General features: G+C 40.0%; 2 protein-coding genes across 3 annotated transcripts; one reads left to right on the forward strand and one right to left on the reverse strand.

The window, feature by feature from the left end:
• The first annotated feature begins 9961 nt into the window (after positions 1-9961).
• LOC107816087 (pentatricopeptide repeat-containing protein At5g27460-like) lies at positions 9962-14325 on the forward strand. 2 transcript variants are annotated; one of them, XM_016641759.2, is made up of 4 exons: positions 9962-10118; positions 10214-10466; positions 10869-12132; positions 14186-14325. In XM_016641759.2, the coding sequence occupies exons 1-3, from the start codon at positions 10075-10077 to the stop codon at positions 12102-12104; spliced, it is 1533 nt and encodes a 510-aa protein (XP_016497245.2). In that variant the 5' UTR covers positions 9962-10074; the 3' UTR covers positions 12105-12132; positions 14186-14325. The 2 variants fall into 2 exon arrangements, with proteins under 2 accessions (XP_016497245.2, XP_016497244.2); XM_016641758.2 differs by lacking the exon at positions 14186-14325 and having other exon boundaries at positions 10869-12336.
• LOC107816088 (glutathione transferase GST 23-like) lies at positions 12620-15210 on the reverse strand. The gene is made up of 2 exons (XM_016641760.2): positions 14570-15210; positions 12620-14461 (listed from the first exon to the last, which is right to left on the reverse strand). The coding sequence occupies exons 1-2, from the start codon at positions 14882-14884 to the stop codon at positions 14099-14101; spliced, it is 678 nt and encodes a 225-aa protein (XP_016497246.1). The 5' UTR covers positions 14885-15210; the 3' UTR covers positions 12620-14098.
• Positions 15211-20575: the final 5365 nt, after the last annotated feature.

Here is a 20575-nt window from a genome sequence, read left to right on the forward strand (position 1 = left end):
ATCGAATCTATCCAAAATCAGAACGAATATGTCACAATATGCTAAGGGAATAAAGCTCAAGCGAAAACAATCGAAAAATACCAAAAATCCCGAAATTAGCAAAACCCGAGCCCCGAGCCCACTTCTCGAAACTCAGAAATTTTCACATCAATAGATTCTTCGTCTCCCCACGAGTTCATACATATAAAGAACACCAAAATAGGGGTTCGAATGACCCCTCAAATCCTCCATTAAAGGCCTCTTAAACTCAAGCTCTAATCCTCTATTTTTAGTCCTTTAATCTCATTAATTACAGCCTTATTTCATGAATTTCTACCATAGAAATGTGTTTTGAGTCCAAAATCCTTACCTCAACGAAGTCTCTTCTATTTCTCTCTTCAAAATCGCCCAAAGCTCCAAATTCCGAGTTCAAAAATCACGAAGGAAGAAATACCTTCTGCCCAATCTTTTTCGCATCTGCGGCACTTTAATCGCACCTACGGTACCGCATTTGCGGTCTACCCTCCGCTTCTGCAGAATTCACTTAAGGGACCAGGCCCCACTTCTGCGAAACACCCTCCGCAAATGCGACTAACCTGACCGCTTCTGCGGTCCCTGACCAAATCCTCCTTGCCTGCTTCTGCGGCCAATCTCACGCACATGCGGCATCGTACCTGTGGTCCCCAAACCACAGGTGCAAAAACACCAGAAGCAGCAACTTCAGCAGCTGCAATTACACTTCAACTCTTCCGTTAACCATCCGAAATCACCCCGAGGCCCCCCGGACCTCAACCAAAAGCACCAACATAACCCAATACCTTATTCAAACTTGTTTCAATCATCAAAACACCTAAAACAACATCAAATCTATCAAATCACACCGGATTCAAGCCTAAGTTTCTAAAATACGCTTTTGATCAAAAACCCAATCAAACCACGTCCGAATGACCTATAATTTTGCACACACATCCCAAATAACACAACGAAGCTACTACAACTCTCGGAATTATATTCCGACCCTTATATCAAAATCACACCTATCAACCGGAAATCGCCAAAATATCAACTTCGCCAATTCAAGCCTAATTCTACGTTGAACCTCCAAAACCCATTCTGATCACACTCCTAAGTCCTAAATAACCTCCCGAAGCTAACCGAACCATTGGAACTCACATTCGAGCCCTTTAACACATAAGTCAATGTCCGGTTGACTTTTCCAACTTAAACCTTCTTGAAAGAGACTAAGTGTCTCAAACTTCACCAAACTCATTCCGGACTCGATCCGACCAACCCGATATCACAAAACACGGATAACGAAGGATACGGAAGCAGAAATGAGGGAAATAGAGCGGTAACTCATGAGATGATTGGCTAGATCGTCACATCCTCCCCAACTTAAACAAACATTCGTCCTTGAACGAGTCAAGAAACATACCTGAAGCCTCAAACAGGTGAGGATATCTGCTCTGCATCTCCCGCTCGGTCTCACATGTAGCCTCCTCCACGGGCTGACCTCTCCACTACACTTTCACTGAAGCTATATTCTTTGACCTCAACTTCCGAGCCTAACGACCCAAAATAGCTACTGGATCCACATCAAAGGTCAAATCATCATCCAACTAAACCATACTGAAATCTAGAACATGAGACGGATCCCCAATATACTTTCGGAGCATAGAAACATGAAATACTGTATGCACACTAGACAAGCTGGGTGGCAAAGCAAGCTAATAAGCCACCTCCCCAATCCTCTGAAGCACCTGAAAAGGCCCAATGAACCGAGGACCCAATTTCCCTTTCTTCCCAAATCTCATAACACCTTTCATGGGTGAAACCTTCAACAGGACCTTCTCACCAACCATGTAGGACACATCTCGAACCTTCCTATCAGCATAACTCTTTTGCCTTGACTGTGTTGTATGAAGCCTCTCCTGAATCACTTTCACCTTTTCCAACGTGTACCAAATCAGTCCCCAATAGCCTAGCCTCACCGGGCTCGAACCAACTAACCGGAGATCTACACCGCCTCTCATACAAAGCCTCATATGGATCCATCTAGATACTCGACTGGTAGTTGTTGTTATAAGCAAACTCTACAAGCGGTAGAAACTCATCCCATAATCCTCCGAATTCAATAACACAAGCACGCAACATGTCCTCCAATATCTGAATAGTATGCTCGGACTGCCCGTCCGTTTAAGGATGAAAGGTTGTGCTCAACTCTAGCTGAGTACCCAACTCTCTCTGCATGGCTCTCCAAAATTGTGAAGTAAACTGAGTACCTCTATCTGAAATGATGGAAACTGGGACACCATGCAAGCGAACAATCTCTCGGATATTGACCCCTGCCAACCGCTCTGAAGAATAGGTAGTACACACAGGAATGAAGTGCGCGGACTTGGTCAGCCGATCCACAATCACCCAAATAGCATCGAACTTCTTCAAAGTCCGTGGAAGTCCAACAACAAAGTCCATAGTGATCATCTCCCACTTCCACTCAGGAATCACTATCTGCTGAAGCAAGCCACCCGGTCTCTGATGCTCATGTTTCACCTGCTGACAATTGAGACACCGAGCTACAAACCCCACAATGTCTCTTCATTCTTCTCCACCAATAGTGCTGCCTCAAATCCTGATACGTCTTCGCGGCACCTGGATGAATGGAATACCGCGAGCTATGGGCCTCCTCCAGAATCAACTCCTGAAGCCCTTCCATATTGGGCACACAAATCTGGCCCTGCATCATCAACACCCCATCATCACCGATGGTCACATCTCTGGCATCATCATGCTGAACTCTGTCCCTAAGGACAAGCAAATACAGATCATCATATTAGCGCCCTCTGATGCGATCATATAAGGAAGACCGAGAAACCACACAAGTTAACACCCGACTGGGCTCCAAAATATCCAACCTCACGAACTGATTGGCGAAGACCTGAACATCAACTGCAAGAGGTCTCTCCCCAACTAGAATATATGCCAAACTCCCCATACTCACATCCTTTTGGCTCAAAGTATCGGCCACCCCATTAGCCTTTCCCGGATGGTACAATATAGTGATATCATAATCCTTAAGCAACTCCAACCATCTCTGCTGTCTCAAATTAAGATCCTTTTGCTTGAACAAATGCTGAAGACTGCGATGATCAGTGAACACCTCACAAGATACGCCATACAAGTAATTCCTCCAAATCTTCAATGTGTGAACTATGGCAGCCAACTCTAAATCATGAACGGGGTAGTTCTTCTATTGGGGCTTCAACTGACGAGAAGCATAAGCAATAACTCTACCCTCCTGCATAAACACACAACCAATCCCAACTCTCGAAGCATCACAATACACGGTATATGAACCTGAAGTTGATGGCAAAACCAACACTAGAGTCGTGGTCAAAGCTGTCTTGAGCTTCTGAAAGCTCTCCTCACACTCGTCCGACCATACAAATGAAGCACCCTTCTGAGTCAACTTGGTCAAAGGCAATGCGATAGATGAGAATCCTTGAACAAACCGGCGATAATAGCCTGCCAAACCAAGAAAGCTTTGAATCTCTGTAGCTGAGGACGGTCTGGGCCAACTTTGAACTGCCTCTATCTTCTTTGGATCAACCTGGATACCCTCGCTGGACACCACGTGCCCCAAGAAATCCACTAAACTGAGCCAAAACTCACACTTAGAGAATTTTGCATAAAGCTTTTCCTCCCTCAATCTCTGTAACCCAACTCTCAAATGTTCCGCGTGCTCCTCCTGACTACGCGAATACACCAGAATATCATCAATGAAGACTATAACAAACGAATCAAGATAAGGCCGGAACACGTTGTTCATCAAATGCATGAATGCTGCTAGGGCATTGGTCAGCCCGAAAGACATAACAAGGAACTCATAATGACCATATCTTGTCCTAAAGGCAGTCTTAAGAATATCTGAGTCCATGATCTTCAACTGGTGATAACCCAAACAGAGATCAATCTTGAAGAACACTCTCGCTCCCTGAAGCTGGTCAAATAAATCATCAATGCGAGGCAAAGGATATTTGTTCTTAATTGTTACCTTGTTCAATTGCCTATAATCAATGCACATTCTCATTGTGCCATCCTTCTTCTTCACAAACAGAACCGGCGCACCCCAAGGTGACACACTAGGCCGAATGAACCCCTTATCTAGGAGTTCCTGAAGCTGCTCCTTCAATTCATTCAACTCCGCTGGTGCCATACGATACGGCGGAATAGAAATAGGCTGAGTACCCGGCACCAGGTCAATACCAAAATCAATATCCCTATCTGGTGGCATACTCGGCAAGTCGACAAGAAACACATCGGGAAAATCCCTCAAAATTGTAACAGAATCAATGCTGGGAGTCTCAGCTCTGGCATCCCTCACAAACGCTAGATATGAAAGACAACCCTTCCCAACTATACGATAGGCCTTCAAGAACGAGATCACTCTACTAGGAACATAATCAGTCACACCTCGCCACTTAATCCGTGGCACAGCCGGCATAGCCAAAGTGATTGTCTTAGCATGACAGTCTAGAATAGCACGACACAAAGATAACCAATCCCTGCCCAAAATGACATCAAAATCCACCATGCTCAATAGCAATAGATCCACTCGGGTCTCCAGACCTTCAATAATCACCATACATGATCGGTACACAAGGTCTACAATAACAGTATCGCCCACCGGAGTAGATACATGAACAGATGAAACAAGAAACTCATGGGGCGTATCCAAATAATGGGCAAAGTACGATGACACATAAGAAAAGGTGGAACCAGAATCAAATAATACAGAGGCATCTCTGTGGCAAACTGAAACAATACCTGTAATGATAGAATCTAAAGCAATAGCATCTGGTCTCCCTGGGATAGCATAAAAATGAGCCTGACCACCGCCTGATCGACCTCCCCCTCTAGTGCGACCCCTGGTTGCCTGACCTCCACCCCTAGCTGGCTGGGCGGATGGTGAAGTAACTGGGGCAGAAGTTGAGGGCTGAGCCCTCTGCTGAGACTGTCTATCCTGAAGACGAGGGCACTGACTCATCATATGCCCAAACTCTCCACACTCATAACAACTCCCCAGTGTTGGAGATGGGGACTGAAGGGAACCCCTAGCATCGGAATGACCAGTAGAAGGACCTGGCATGGAAGAACCCTGGACTGATAGAGCACGAGACGAGCTCTGAGCTGGAAGGGCACTAAGTGATGAGTGGCCCTGATGAGAACTATGAAAGCCATGACCCGATGATACTCCACGGCAACCCGGGGCGAGTTGAATGAGCCTGCCTGAAAGAACGGCCTCTGCCCTGCTGGAACTGACCCCTCGAAGGAGAACTGCTGAAGCTACCAGATCACCGAGGCCTCTTGGCCTCCCTCTCCTCCCGCTCCTGCTAGTGAACCAACTCAATCTCACAGGAGATGTCAACAACCTCCTCAAAGGTAGCGCCTATCACCCTCTCTCTAGTCATGAGAATGCGAAGATGATACGTGAGGCCATCAACAAACCTCCTGGTCCTCTCTCGATCTGTGGGAACCATACAAACCGCATGACGGGCTAACTTAGAACACCACATCTCATACTGCATCACTAACATCTCCCCCTGACGCAGCTGCTCAAACTGCCTGCGCAACTCTTCTCGGCGCGACTGCGGTACATACTTTTCTAGGAAGAGAACAGAGAACTGCTGCCAAGTAAGGGGCACTGCACCAACAGGCCTACGCCTCTCATACGCCTCCCATCAAGTGAAGGCAGCCCCAGAAAACTGAAATGTAGTAAATACCACACCACTAGTCTCAAGAATCCCTGCTGTACGAAGCATCCGCTGACACTTATCCAAGAATCCCTGGGCATCCTCGCCCTCTACACCACTGAATGTCGGAGGCTGGACCCTACCAAACCTCTCAAGTTGACGCTACTCATCATCCGGCATAACTGGTACCATAAACTCCTGAGCTGGTGCAACTGGCTGGGCTGGAGGTGCCCCCGGTGTCTGTAATCCCTGCACTACCTGCTCAGGTGTGCGAGCAACGGGAGTTTGGGTGCCTCCCCCTGCCTGGGAAGTAGCTTTGACCGTAGTAACTGAGACCTCCTAAACCAAACCGGTACATACTGATAATATCTGAGCTAAAGCCTCCTCACGATAGGCACAGTTGGTGCCTGCACTGGTGCTGTTGCAACGTCCACAACTGGGACCTGATCGGGAACTGGGGCAACTGGTGGATCTGTTGGCGCTACTCTAGCTGTTCTGCCCCTACCATGGCCTCAACCGTGGCCTCGGCCTCTAGTGGCCCCCGCTTGTGGCACTGGTGGTCGTCTACCCCGTCCGGTAGCTCGTGTCCTCACCATCTGTGAGAGAATAGAATAGCAGAAGTTTAGCACTCGGATCAATAAATTTGCATGACAAGAGTTCCAAGAATGTGAAGTTTTTACTAAAGGTTCTGCAGCCTCTCGAGGATAAGTACACACGTCTCTGTACCGATCCGCGAGACTCTACTAAACTGGCTCATGACTCGTGAGACCTATGTAACCTAGGCTCTAATACCAACTTATCACGACCCTAAATACCGGTCATGATGGCACCTATCATAGTACTAGGCAAGCCGACAACCCATAATCACAACCCATTTACCAATAACCTTAAGCCATTTTTCTAACATAAGTTTAAAATGCGGAATTCATCATAAGAATTAAAAGGACAGAAATATGCGGAAAATCAACATAGCTGATACTACACAGCCCCAACAAATCTGGTGTCACGAGTCTAGAGCCTCTAATACATAACTGAACATCTAGTACATCAAGTTTAGGAAATGTGAAAAATAAACTGGTTAGAGAGGAGAAGACAGGGCTGCGGACGCCAAGCAGCTACCTCGTAATCGCCGGCGAACACTGAATCAGCAGAAAGCCCTCACTCTACCCTTCGGACACCTGGATCTGCACACAAGGTGCAGGGAGTAACGTGAGTACGCCAACTCAGTAAGTAACTAAAGTAAATAAGGACTGAAAGTAGTGACGAGCAGTTCAAAAATATATATAACTGGATAAACAACGAAATAACATGTTCTCTTTACAGTTCAAAAATCAATTTCTGACATAAATCCGTCTCTTTCAGTTTAAAACATTGAAATCAGTTAGTTAACAATAAATCCAGCAGAGGCTATCTAAAAGCAGAATGAAATCAGTGAAAGCATCATAACAAGGCCTCTCGGGCAGCCTCTCAGTCACTTGGGACTCAACTCTCATCACTTAGTACTCACATGTTGCCTACGCTCATATATATATATATATATATATATATATATATATATATATATATATATATATATATATCTCATAATAACAGAAATTATAGTAACTGCTATGGCGTGCAGCCCAATTCATATATTTATAGTCGACTACGTTCACTGGGATGTGCAGACTCCGGAGGGGCTCCTACAGCACAAGCGTCATATCGCTGCAGCGTGCAGCCCAATCCAATATATATATCGCTGCGGCGTGCAGCCTGATCCATATAAGTATCGTTGCGGCGTGCAGCCCGATCCATGATATATACATATGATATCCTCACAATTGGGTTCTCAACCTCTCTCAGTCATTAACCTCATAGCCTCTCGGGCACAATAATAGAAGGTAGGGATCTCAGCCCAAACAATCCTCACATTTAGGAACAGAGTGATAAAAACCAGCTTTAATCTTTTAAACAGGTAAAAACATGACTGAGGATATAGTTTTTAACAAGTAAAGTGAGGAAAAACAATCGAAATGCCCCTAAGGGTTCTACAGATCGGCACAAGGCCCCAAACATAGCATGCAGACCCTAATACAGTATAAGTGACTTAAACATATAATAATATAGATTTTCAAATCAATTACGCGGCTTAATAGTAGCTACGAGACGGACCAGGTCACAATCCCTACCGGTGCACGCCCACACGCTCGTCACCTAGCATGTGCGTCACCGCTTTTATCAAATTAAGTCAAATACCGGGGTTTTGTACCCTCAGTTCCAGATTTACAATGGTTACTTACATCAAACCGGTGAAAATACTACTCCGCGATGCCTTTGCCCCTCAAATCGGCCTCCACTCGCATCGAATCTATCCAAAATCAGAACGAATACGTCACAATATGCTAAGGGAATAAAGCCCAAGCGAAACAATCGAAAAATACCAAAAATCTCGAAATTAGCAAAACCCAAGCCCCGGGCCCACTTCTCGAAACTCAAAAATTTTCATATCAATAGATTTCTCGTCTCCCCACGAGTTCATACATATAAAGAACACCAAAATCGGGGTTCGAATGACCCCTCAAATCCTTCATTAAAGGCCTCTTAGACTCAAGTTCTAATCCTCCATTTTAGTCCTTTAATCCCATTAATTACAGCCTTAATTCATGAAATTCTACCATAGAAATGTGTTTTGAGTCCAAAATCCTTACCTCAACGAAGTCTCTTTGATTTATCTCTTCAAAATCGCCCAAAGCTCCCAATTCCAAGTTCAAAAATGGTTAAACCCTTCAAAAATCGCGAAGGAAGAAATATATACCTTCTGCCCAGTTTTTTTCGCATCTGCGACACTTTAACCGCACCTACGGTACCGCATTTGCGGTCTACCCTCTGCTTCTGCGGAATTCACTTAAGGGACCAGGCCGTGCTTCTGCGAAATACCTTCCGCATCTGCGACTCCGCAGATGTGGCTAACCTGACCGCTTCTGTGGTCCCTGACCAAATCCTCCTCGCCTGCTTCTGCGGCCAATCTCACGCACATGCGGCGCCGCACCTGCGGTCCCCAAACCGCAGGTGCGAAAACACCAGAAGCAGCAACTTCAGCAGCTGCAATTACACTTCAACTCTTCCGTTAACCATCCGAAATTACCCCGAGGCCCCCGGGACCTCAACCAAAAGCACTAACATAACCCAATACCTTATTCAAACTTGTTCCAATCATCAAAACACCTCAAACAATATCAAATCTATCAAATCACACCGGATTCAAGCCTAAGTTTCTAAAATCTTCCGAAATACGCTTTTGATCAAAAACCCAACCAAACCACGTCCGAATGACCTGAAATTTTGCACACACATCCTAAATGACACAATGCAGCTACTGCAACTCTCGGAATTCCATTCCGACCCTTATATCAAAATCTCACCTATCAACCAGAAATCGCCAAAGTATCAACTTCGCCTATTCAAGCCTAATTCCACTCCGGATCTCCAAAACCCATTCCGATCACACTCCTAACTCCTAAATCACTTCTCGAAGCTAACCGAACCATCGGAACTCACATCCGAGCCCTCTAACACATAAGTCAACGTCCGATTGACTTTTCCAACTTAAACCTTCTTAAAAGAGACTAAGTGTCTCAAACTTCACCAAACTCATTCCGGACTCGATCCGACCAACCCGATATCACAAAATACGGATAACGCAGCATAAGAAAGCAGAAATAGGAAAACGGAGCGGTAACTCATGAGACGACTGGCCGGGTCGTCACACTTGGGCCTCAAACCCCCTAATCTCGGGCTTAAACTGGTAGGCCCGTTTAGGCCAACTACCCATATGGGCTCGCGGTCCAGGGCCGAGCCCGGGCCTAACCGGCCCACTTGCCACCCTTAGTTTGACCATAAATTTTGGCTTCATTTTTTTCAAAAAAATTAAAAACATTGTTTGTTTATGAAATATGATTATGTTTTGGAAAAAATTTAAAAAATTTCAAGTTTCCAAAAACTACCCCCAAAACCAGTTTTTGGAGAAAAAAATTTTCTTCTAGTCACAAAATTTTTCAATTTTTCTTCAAATAAAATATATGAAGAAACACAACTTAAACTTTCGAAAATTACTTTTTAATCCAACAAAACTGTCAATCGAATCTATGTCCGCTAGGGTAGAGGTACAACTTAAGTATATGTTTTAACACATTTAATGAAGGGGTTGAAATGAACAAGATTTCAGACATCGAGGATTAAACTGGATTTTCAAAAAACAAATGATTTCCGCTAAAACACATCCCAAAACCCAAACGAAGCACTCAAAAGGAACAAGAAGTAGCCTATTCACAACATCGGAAGTGAAAGTAGGAAAGCTCTAATAATGCTATTCAAGGTAGTTGGCTTCAATCTTTCAAGATTTCAATGGTACGAAGCACCCTTTTCTCTCTTTATTCCATTTCTGTTGTTTGTACAATCTCTTCACTTCTGAAGAATGGAAATTAAGTACATTTTTTTGGCAGCTCATGGACATGGAGATATGTGTTGTCACGATCATGCTCGAGCTCAGCCAACAAAACGACGCTATTAAACAGCAGTTACCCCAGTGGGTTTGATCTAAAAAGACGAATTTTGAAGGTGGTTTCATCAAGTGGGAACACGGCGAGGAGTGTGCTTCAGAATTGGGTGGATGAAGGCCGTAAAATTTCTGTACCCGAGCTCAGGATCGTTACCCGGCAGCTCGTGAAACAACTTCGTTTCAAACCCGCTCTGGAGGTCTTCTATTCACTCAGAATTTTTTTTTTTAATTAAATAAAATTGTACAATTTCGTATGCTTGGTGCTTGATTATATGATGATTTTTAGTGAGGTTACTTAAGTTAATAATGTGAGTAACATATACTCTCGAGAGTCAAACTTCAATTTGGTCATAGAAATGTTCCACTAATATGTACAAAAGAATTTTCTACTTGTTTGCTTACAATTTTATATACAATTATATACTGCTAATATTTGCTTTATATACTCGATAGAGGAGTACCGGTAAAGATTTGGCATTACCTGTTAATTGTGAAACCTTTTCTTTTGAAATCTCTCTTCTCCTTTTATCCGAGTGTGCATGTAATGAAGCAAGATACATTAAGACAATAATGTATATCTTTATTTTCTTCATTTGCAGATACTTAACTGGATGGAAACTCAACACAGATCTCACATGTTAGCTTCTGATTACGCCATGAGATTGGAACTAACTGTGAAAGAACATGGTAGCACAGAAGCTGAAAGATATTTTGACAGTTTAACAAGCACTTTTTTACGGAAAGCTGCTTCCGTCCCTCTTCTTCGTTGTTATGTTAAAGAAAGGTCCGCTGAGAAGGCTGAAGCTTTCATGCTAAAGATAAACAGGTTGGGACTTGCTCTGAGCCCTCATCTGTTTAATGAAATGATGAAGCTTTATATGGCTACATCTCAGTACCAGAAAGTATTATCTGTCATTTTGCAAATGAAGCAAAACCGAATATCCTTAAATGTTCTCTCCTATAATTTCTGGATGGACGCATGTGGGAAGCTCTCTGGGGTCGAATCAGCAGAGATGGTATACAAAGAAATGCAGAGCAACCAAAATGTAGAAGTGGGATGGACCTCTTTATCTACATTAGCGAATATTTATATGAAAGCAGGACTGACGGATAAGGCCTTTTTGGCCCTAAAAATTGCTGAAAAGAAAATATCCAAAAGTACTCACCGTCCTTACTTCTTTCTCATTACGCAGTATGCTTCCTTGAATAACAAAGATGGAGTACTTCGGGTCTGGGAAGCTTCTAATGCAGTAAATTCTCAGATGACTTGTGCTAATTACATGTGTATTTTGTCATCTTTGGTGAAGCTTGGCGACATGAGAGAAGCCGAGAGAATTTTTGCAGAATGGGAGTCTCAATGCAGGACATATGACATTAGGGTCTCCAACATACTTCTCGGTGGATACATGAGAAATGGATCAGTGGAAAAAGCTGAATCATTACATTATCGCACGTTGGAGAAAGGTGGACGTCCAAATTCTAAAACCTGGGAGATACTGGTGGAGGGCTGGATAAGAAGTCAACAAATGGATAAAGCTATTGATGCCTTGAAAAGTGGTCTTGCTGCTCTAAAACATTATGATTGGAGGCCTTCACCAAGTAGTGTTGTCGCCATTGCAGAATATTTCGAAGAAACTAGAAATTTTGAGAATGCTATGGAGTTTCTTAAGACTCTTAGACATTTTCGTCTTGCTAATTTGCAAGTGTACAAGTCATTGCTTAGAATGCAAACCTCAAGAGAAGAAAGTCCACAGGACATCCTTGATATGATGCAGAAGGATGGAATTGACGTGGATGATGAGACCTCTGTCATATGTTCAGGCATTTTGCATTGAGTCTGAAGGTCGCAGTTATATCTACTTTGTGAGAACTGAAAACCCATAGTGGTACTTTAATTGTTCTTTAAAAGTTGACTGTTAGACCTGGCAAAAGATAGGTTACTACGTTGCGTTGTAAGAGAACTTGTTACTATTCCCAATTTTTGTGACACTCCTTTCTTTTTAGTAAGTCCCAAAAAGAATGACACGTTTCTATATTTAGTAACAAATCAACTTCAAATTTTCCTTTTTACCTTTAGTGAGATGATTTCTAGCCATACAAATTTCTATGGTTTATTTTAGACCGCAAGTTTCAAAAGTCTTCCTTTATTACTTAAACTTCGTGCCCAGTCAAACACCGTCACTTAAATTGGGACTTAAACTTCGTGCCCAGTCAAACACCGTCACTTAAATTGGGACGGAGGGAGTATTTTTTGTTTGTCGCTTGGTGCAAAGTTTGAGTTTGTGCTTAAAATATGAAAAGCACAGTGGATGTGATTGATTGAGAGTGCATCATGCAGCGACAGGTAAGTTTTTGTTTGCTTAAGCTACTTTCTTTTTTCATGATTCCCTTTTCACTTGGAAGTTGCTTTATCGGTAACTCTGTAAAACTTATCAAAAAAAATCTGTAAAAATTTATGGCTTCTGCATTTTCTATTGTCTAGCCAGAGTGTAGATTTATTCTACTAACTATTGTTGCTTTTATGATATTTGAATATTTGGGCATTTGATATTCGCGTATAAAATTCTACAAATGATATCTGGAAATCTTACAGAATGCAAAACAACCATCAATGACCTTTTAAGTTTGAAAAATCAATAAACTCTCAAAGCCTTTATCATGATAGATGATTTTACTGCTTACACATAGTTCTGGCTTAAGATTAAGTTGCATCTTTGTCAAATATATCGTTCTTAATTTACTCTGCGCATCGTCTGAGCTTCCTTGGTCCACACCTCAACTTCTCTGAATATTTCTGATTCAATAAATATTGTCTGCAAAATCCTTTTCAACTTTGAAATCTAGTTCTTATTATTTGCACTTTTAGCGTGATTCGGTCTTGCAAGTTTCCTTTGTGGCTCTGTTTAGCCTCTCCCTTTTATGTGAGGAATACTAGTTTTGTCAGTTATGACAGGATGATAAAGCTTCAAGTGGGGTAAGCTTTAGTAAAAGCATGGTTTTGACTTTTTCTGTTGCACTAGTGAACTTCATACACATCGTTGCCTTATTATGATATTTCTTTCATTTTGAGGCTTTTCTGGCGAATTAGCCAAAGAAAGTGGCTCCTAAAATATTTTATCGCTGTATGTTCTGATTCCTACCAAACTAATATGATATTGTATCATGATAAAGATGATATGGATCATTTAATGCTTGGACTGGAATAATATGCTGGTTCTATGACTTGTAATATCTCTATGTTTGTGGTTCTTTGACTTGTTTTATCTTTCCTGATCTGTCTTGCCGGACTGGCTCTCTTACTTGTTTGTTCAAATAGGTGTATGATTACTTATGGATGCGAGCTGAATGTTTAATTTTTTGAATAGCCTTAATAACGGATGGGGGTTGCTTCCTCGTTAATGGTCGATTAAATTATGGTTAAAAGTCTCTGGTCCTTTGTAGCTTTTCATCAATGTATCAGTGCTGGGTCTTTTTACTTCACAGCCCTTCATCCACCTCCCCTCGAACTAAAATTGAATTTGGTTTTTACTCGCCAAAAGTTGAAGGAACTAGTACCTTATAAGGAACTCAAATGCTGTGTGCCATATTGATAATTAGCGACTTGGCCTTATCAAGGTGCAAAGCTCCCAGACAATTTAAAGAGTTGAAGTTTCCTTAATTTTACAGAAAAGGACTATGATATCATAATCATAGATGCTTATACCCTTATTTCCCTACAAAATTATATTTGATGGCAAAATCTTACATGTCATACAAACTCATCTAAAAGATTACATATCATACAATCATATGTAGTAACATCTTCCACCATGGGAACAGATTTTGGAATTCAAGGTGACGCTGAAGCAACCAACATCTTGTGAAATCCTTTGTTATGCTCTAACAATTTGTCTTTGGGTGGTGTACACTCTTTCAGAACAGGAGCAGCTTCGAGGACATTTTCAAACCATGCAACGAGTGAAGGCATTTCCTCTGCATCAATAAGTTTGATATCAACAATCTCCTCAACAATCTGAGCCCAGCATATGATCCAAGCAGATGCAACATCAATGAACCCTATCCTCGAATCTCCAAAAACGCGTTTCTTGTCTAGTTCGCCCTCTAAAAGTTTCAAGTTCTCGCGAGCTTCTTTTGCTATCTTCTGCTGCTCCTCTCCGACCTTGGAGAAAGTACGAAAGATTCCTGGCACACACTGGAAAGAAGGAAAGAGCATAAAATTTTCAGTGAGTGATTTGCTGCAAGATGATAAACTAGTGACAAGAATCCATTCTTTCATATCTGAACATCAGTTATTACCTACCTTGTCATCAATAAATTTTGCCCAGAATCGCGCTTTAGCTCTTTCATAAGGATCTTCAGGGAGGAGGGGATTTTTCTTCCAAGTCTCGTCGATGTATTCAAGTATGACTGATGATTCTGCAATAGGTTTCCCATTATGAACCAGAACTGGAATCTTTTTATGCACTGGATTATACTGCAAGAGCAAAGGACTTTTGTTTGGGAGATCTTCTTCTTGGTAGTCATATTCAACGCCTTTAAGTTTCAGAGCCCAATGAACCCTTAGAGCAAAAGGGCTTGCCCAGTGTCCAAGCAATTTCACTCCCTCACCCTCCATTTGCTGATTCTTGCTTTCACAGAGGCTACTGAACTCTCTACAAGTCTTTTTTGCTGATTCTTGTTATTATAGAGGTACAATTCTTGCTATGCAACCTCAAAAGGGGCCAAGGCTGCTGCCAAATGTGTGAAATAGTGAAGTGATCTTGATAATTATACATTTTTATTGCTGCCGGGTCAAGGTATACCAGCAACATGATTGGTTCTTTGACTTTTAATATTAAGGTAACTTTCCTTGGCCTTTATTAATCTTATCGGAATATGATAATTTCGGTTATCATAATCATGTATAGTTTTGTGATTATTACATCTGGCACAAGTTATTGTTCTCTGTTATAAAATAAAGACTATAAAGTAAAGACAAGTATAGAGAGAAACTGATATATTATTCGAATTCAAACTGATGTACATAATGAACTGAAATCTCTTTTATTTATAGAAGAAAGGAAGCCGTTGTGTAAGCTGCTACTGCAAGCTGCTGTGTAAGCTGCTACGATACCAGATATGGATAATCTTCTACTGAGAGCAATGTTTATCTATAACGGAGTACTGAATGGATAAGCTTATTATACCCGGTATGGATAATCTTCTACCTAGGGTAATGTTTATCCATAACCGGGTACCGAAGTGATAAGTTTCTTCAGGAAGCTTATTTCCAATAGAGTACTAAATAGATAAACATATTTACGGTGGAGTCCCATATGGATAAGCTTTTTCAGGAAGATTATTTACAACGGAGTACTAAATGAATATCCATAATATAATATATTTATAACACTCCCCCTTGGATGTTCATTAAAAGATAATGTGTCTCATTAAAACCTTACTAGGAAAAACCACGTGGGAAAAAATCCTAGTGAAGGAAAAAGAGTACACATATTTAGTAATACGCATTGCTAGGTGCCTCATTAAAAACCTTATAAGGAAAACCCCATGGGAAAAAACCTTAGTAAGGGAAAAAGATTGCATCGCGTATTTTACTCCCCCTGATGAAAACCTTGTTTCAAATATTTGAGTCTCCACATTCCAATCTTGTATACCATCTTCTCAAAAGTTGAAGTTGGCAAAGATTTAGTGAATAAATCTGTTGGATTATCACTTGAACGGATTTGTTGCACATCAATGTCACCACTTTTCTGAAAATCGTGTGTGTAGAATAATTCTGGTGAAATGTTCTTCGTTCTATCTCCTTTTATAAATCCTCCTTTTAATAGTGCTATGCATGAAACATTGTTTCAGTATAATATTGTGGGTCTTTTATCACATTCCAACCCACATGTTTCTCGAATGAATCACTGATCTCAATCATATGCACTCCCTGCTTGCCGGTTTGAAATCGAGCTTTATGGGTATCGGATAAATAACCTGCATCTGCATTACCAATACGATCTGCACCACTTTTGTTAGCATTAGCAAGATAAATAAGTGCACCATCTACACCGAGATAGAGTATTTCAGGACCAAGGAGCTCCTCATCCTCTTCTAGAGGTTGGAACGGATCCTTATTCACTTCAAGTGATTGAATATTCATTGGTGTACTTAATGGGTACACTTTGTCCATGTAAAAGTATTTTTAAGACCCTCTTGGAGCTCTTCCGGAGTTCCAATAAGATTTATGTCACCAACATAAATAGCAAGTGTAACAAATTTTGATGACATTTTCTTTATAAAAATACATGGACAAATAACATAATTTATGTAACTTTCTTTCAGCAAATATTTACTGAGGCGATTATACCACACGCGCACAGATTGCTTTAAACCGTACAAAGATCTTTATAATTTGATCGAGTACATTTCTCAAGACTTTGAATTATATGTTTCGGGCATTTTCAATCCTTCAAGGATCTTCATATAGATTTAGCCAAATAAGTCATATAGGTTAAGGACTTGTATCTAAATGGTATGACATCTTCAAGTGTCTGGACTGCTAGTCCGATCCTCACAATCTTTTACAATATTGTGCACTATATTGTATTAAATATATCGTCGACAATCATTTTGTGTCAGTTCCGAAGCGACATAACTTGTAGAGATCTCATCACTTTCTTTATTTTCAGGTACCTGAACTTTTTCGGGAGTTTCATGAAATGTTATGTCGTGGGCTCTTCTAGAGCTTATTTCCTCCTCATTTTGATCATTAGCTCCTACTATTTTTCAAGGATTGTTACCTTTGGAACCGATTGGTCTACCACGCTTCATGCGTACAGTAAACTCTATCCTTCAGGGACTTTAATTTTAATAGGAGCATTTGCAGCTGAAATATGATATTTAATTTTGGATCAGCAAATGCTTCTAGCATTCGACTTGAATTATCTTCTAAGTGAGGATCATGATAATTCGATTCATATAGCATATTTTTCAACTGTTTATTCCATCCCCCAAATGTTAGAAAAACTAACATATATCCCCAATCATCTTTGGGAAACATATCTTTGTGTATTATGGTAGAGAAATTAATCATATACCACACAACAAAAGATAGTAAAAATATTTGGTTTCTGATCCTAAACCAATTGTGAAGGGAGGACTTATCATATATTGTTGATCTGATGCATACAAGTGCTGCTATATGCAATTTAGAAAATCTTAGACCAACACATGAAGCTTTGTTCTCATAAGCAATGGTTTAGCCATTAATAGGAGGTATTCAATGCTAAACCAGCTTGGATATAAACCAGCATTATCAAGATGAACTGTCTTGATTTCATAATCTGAAAATTATGCTCTTAATCGAGAAAAGCAATTCCAAATGTCAAACTGCAGGTTGACAATAATTACACATGTAACCATCTCATATATGCACCTATAAGTGGTTCACATGATAGGTGAACGGACCCATATTCACCTTTTATATATTCCAGAATTCAGGGATCTTAGTCCCAACTTTAGCCGGTATAACTAATTTATTATGAGAACAAGCAGCACAAGAGAATTCTTGAAGAATCTTCTGGTTCTTCAGTATATGCTTATCAGAATTGTCAAATAGCTCATTTAAAAATGGCAAATGAAAACTTCAAGTTTTTCATGACATGTGCTATCTCTTAGTAAACTTCTAGTTTACTATGGCATGAACTTTTGCATTAGTAAACTTCTAGTTTACTATGATACATGATGTAGTACAAATTAAAGAATAAGGCGAGTAACTTCTCACATACATATTATTTTACCCCCTATGATTGTGGAAACATGAAGATTTTCAATCTTTCAGTCATATGTAATCTCAATATGATAGTCCTCTATATTAGTAAACTTCAAGTTTACTACAACATATGTTTTGACCATAATCATATAATATGAATGACATGTTTGTATATAAGCTCTTCAAGAGCCTTCATTCATTATCCATAATCTAATATTTATCAGATACTACTGGTGTCATATGTCTTCTAGACAAACAATTAGCTCTTCAGGAGTTGTTAATATATTTTGTACTATCAAATATTACTCAGACACTTCTGGTATTATGAGAGAAAATCATAATCAAATGAATATTATAAAGACAATTCTAAATTTATGAATGTTAGAAATTAAGAATTTCAGTATTTCTATCACTAACTTTGTGACAACTATCTCATTCAGGGAGAAGCGCCATTAACATCTGAATATTTTATATCAAAGTGGTAACCATATAGTCATTACATCCTTCAGGGAAAGATACACGTTGTGAGCACGTGATTTTTGCTCCACAAGAAATACTCCAAAAGAAATCAAGATAAAATAATTTTTTCCTTTATACGAAATGTTGAGAGTTTTTCGTGGCATGTTGTTAATTATCTGTATTTACCTGTGCATGTTTGTTTTCATTTTATTAAAGGAAAAATACAAAATATATTTTCGCCTCTGGTGGTCCTAACACATAGTATAAACTTATACTGCTTTTCCTCGATTCGGGATTAAATCAGTGACTTGGGACACCACAAATCTCCCAAGTGGCGACTCTGAATTTAATAAATAAATCTCGTTTCGATTGTCCTTTAATTGGAAAAACTCATTTACGCCCTTGTGGGCGCGGGGGAAAAAGGAGGTGTGACACATGTGTTGTTATTTTCTTCGGGGAACTCGATAACTAACCATAACATATTAGTGTGGTTGTAGTAGAAAGCATTCTACAAGAATACTTTTGCTTTGGAATAATATTTAATAAAATTATCCAAGATATTTTACGTACAACGGGTACGTGCGACAATAGTCTTTATGCCACAAAAATAAGATTTATATCCTTTGTTATTCTACCTCTTCAGGAGGTGAGTTGTGTTGTTTCTTCATTCACTTCAGGGAATGAAAATGTGCTTCAGAAATAATTTTGAATAGCTTATTATTTTATTTAAGCACAGAAAGACATAGTTTCATAATATTATCCTGATTCAGGAGAAAATTTCAATTGTGTTACTTCTTCAGGAGCAAATTTAAAATACGAAAAAAATTGAGTATATATTCTCCCAATCATATTACCTCTTCTGGAGGTGAATCGTAATATATTTACATCAATAGCGCGCTCATATTTACGACTTTATTAATATTGTCACATTCACTTCAGGGAATGGTTAATATTTATAAAAAATTCTCATCCTTCAGGAAATCGAACATAATTATCTAAACGCGCATTAATCACATCAAATTGTGATGTTTCAACCTCTTTTGAAATATTTACTACTTCAGGAGCAAATTGAGGCGAACGTAATATAGAGAATATTTATGAGCTTATCTTTAATTGTAACCATAGAAAGCCTAAATTATCATTTCTGATGGTCATAAGTAATATACCACTTCAGGTGGTTAACCAATTTAGTTACAATACTATATAAAATATATAATCACTTCTAGTGATCTTACGTTTCTCATGAACTCTACTAGAGTTCAAGCGATGCTCGGCAGGAGCAAATTTGGTGCCTCCCAAAATATTTATCACTCTTAGTGATAATAGGAAGATTGGATGGATTTAAGAAAAATCACCTTTTGGAGGTGACAAATCCCTTTCAATTGTTAGCTATATGCATCTACTGATGCAATATTTCTCGCTTACATGTTATACACGTTTGCTCTTTAGAATACTTTTAATAGCTAAGATAAGTAAGTAATTAAACAAATAATACATGATACCTCCAAGCAATAGATGCTTCGGCATCGAACAATCATAATAGTTGAAAATACACAAGCTAAGCCTTTGATTTCTCCAACGATGTAGAGGCTTGCTTTTCTTCCAGATTTTCTATGTTGGACACCATCTATTAGTTTCCTCAGTATTGTGACTTTGAATTACTTCTTATCCTGAAATAGAAAAACTAAATTCAAAGTAAGTGCTCGATATGGCAGAGTCTCGTGTTGATAACGTGTTATAAAATAAAGACTATAAAGTAAAGACAAGTATAGAGAGAAACTGATATATTATTCGAATTCAAACTGATGTACATAATGAACTGAAATCTCTTCTATTTATAGAAGAAAGGAAGCTGTTGTGTAAGCTGCTACTACAAGCTGCTGTGTAAGCTGCTATTACAAGCTGCCGTGTAAGCTGCTACGCAAGCTGCTGTGTAAGCTGCTACTGCAAGTTGCTGTGTAAGTTGCTACTATACCAGATATGGATAATCTTCTACTGAGAGCAATGTTTATCCATAACGGAGTACTGAATGGATAAACTTATTATACCCGGTATGGATAATCTTCTACCTAGGATAATATTTATCCATAA

The sequence above is a fragment of the Nicotiana tabacum genome, chromosome 7, assembly GCF_000715075.1.
Source record: "Nicotiana tabacum cultivar K326 chromosome 7, ASM71507v2, whole genome shotgun sequence".
Lineage (NCBI taxonomy): Eukaryota > Viridiplantae > Streptophyta > Magnoliopsida > Solanales > Solanaceae > Nicotiana > Nicotiana tabacum.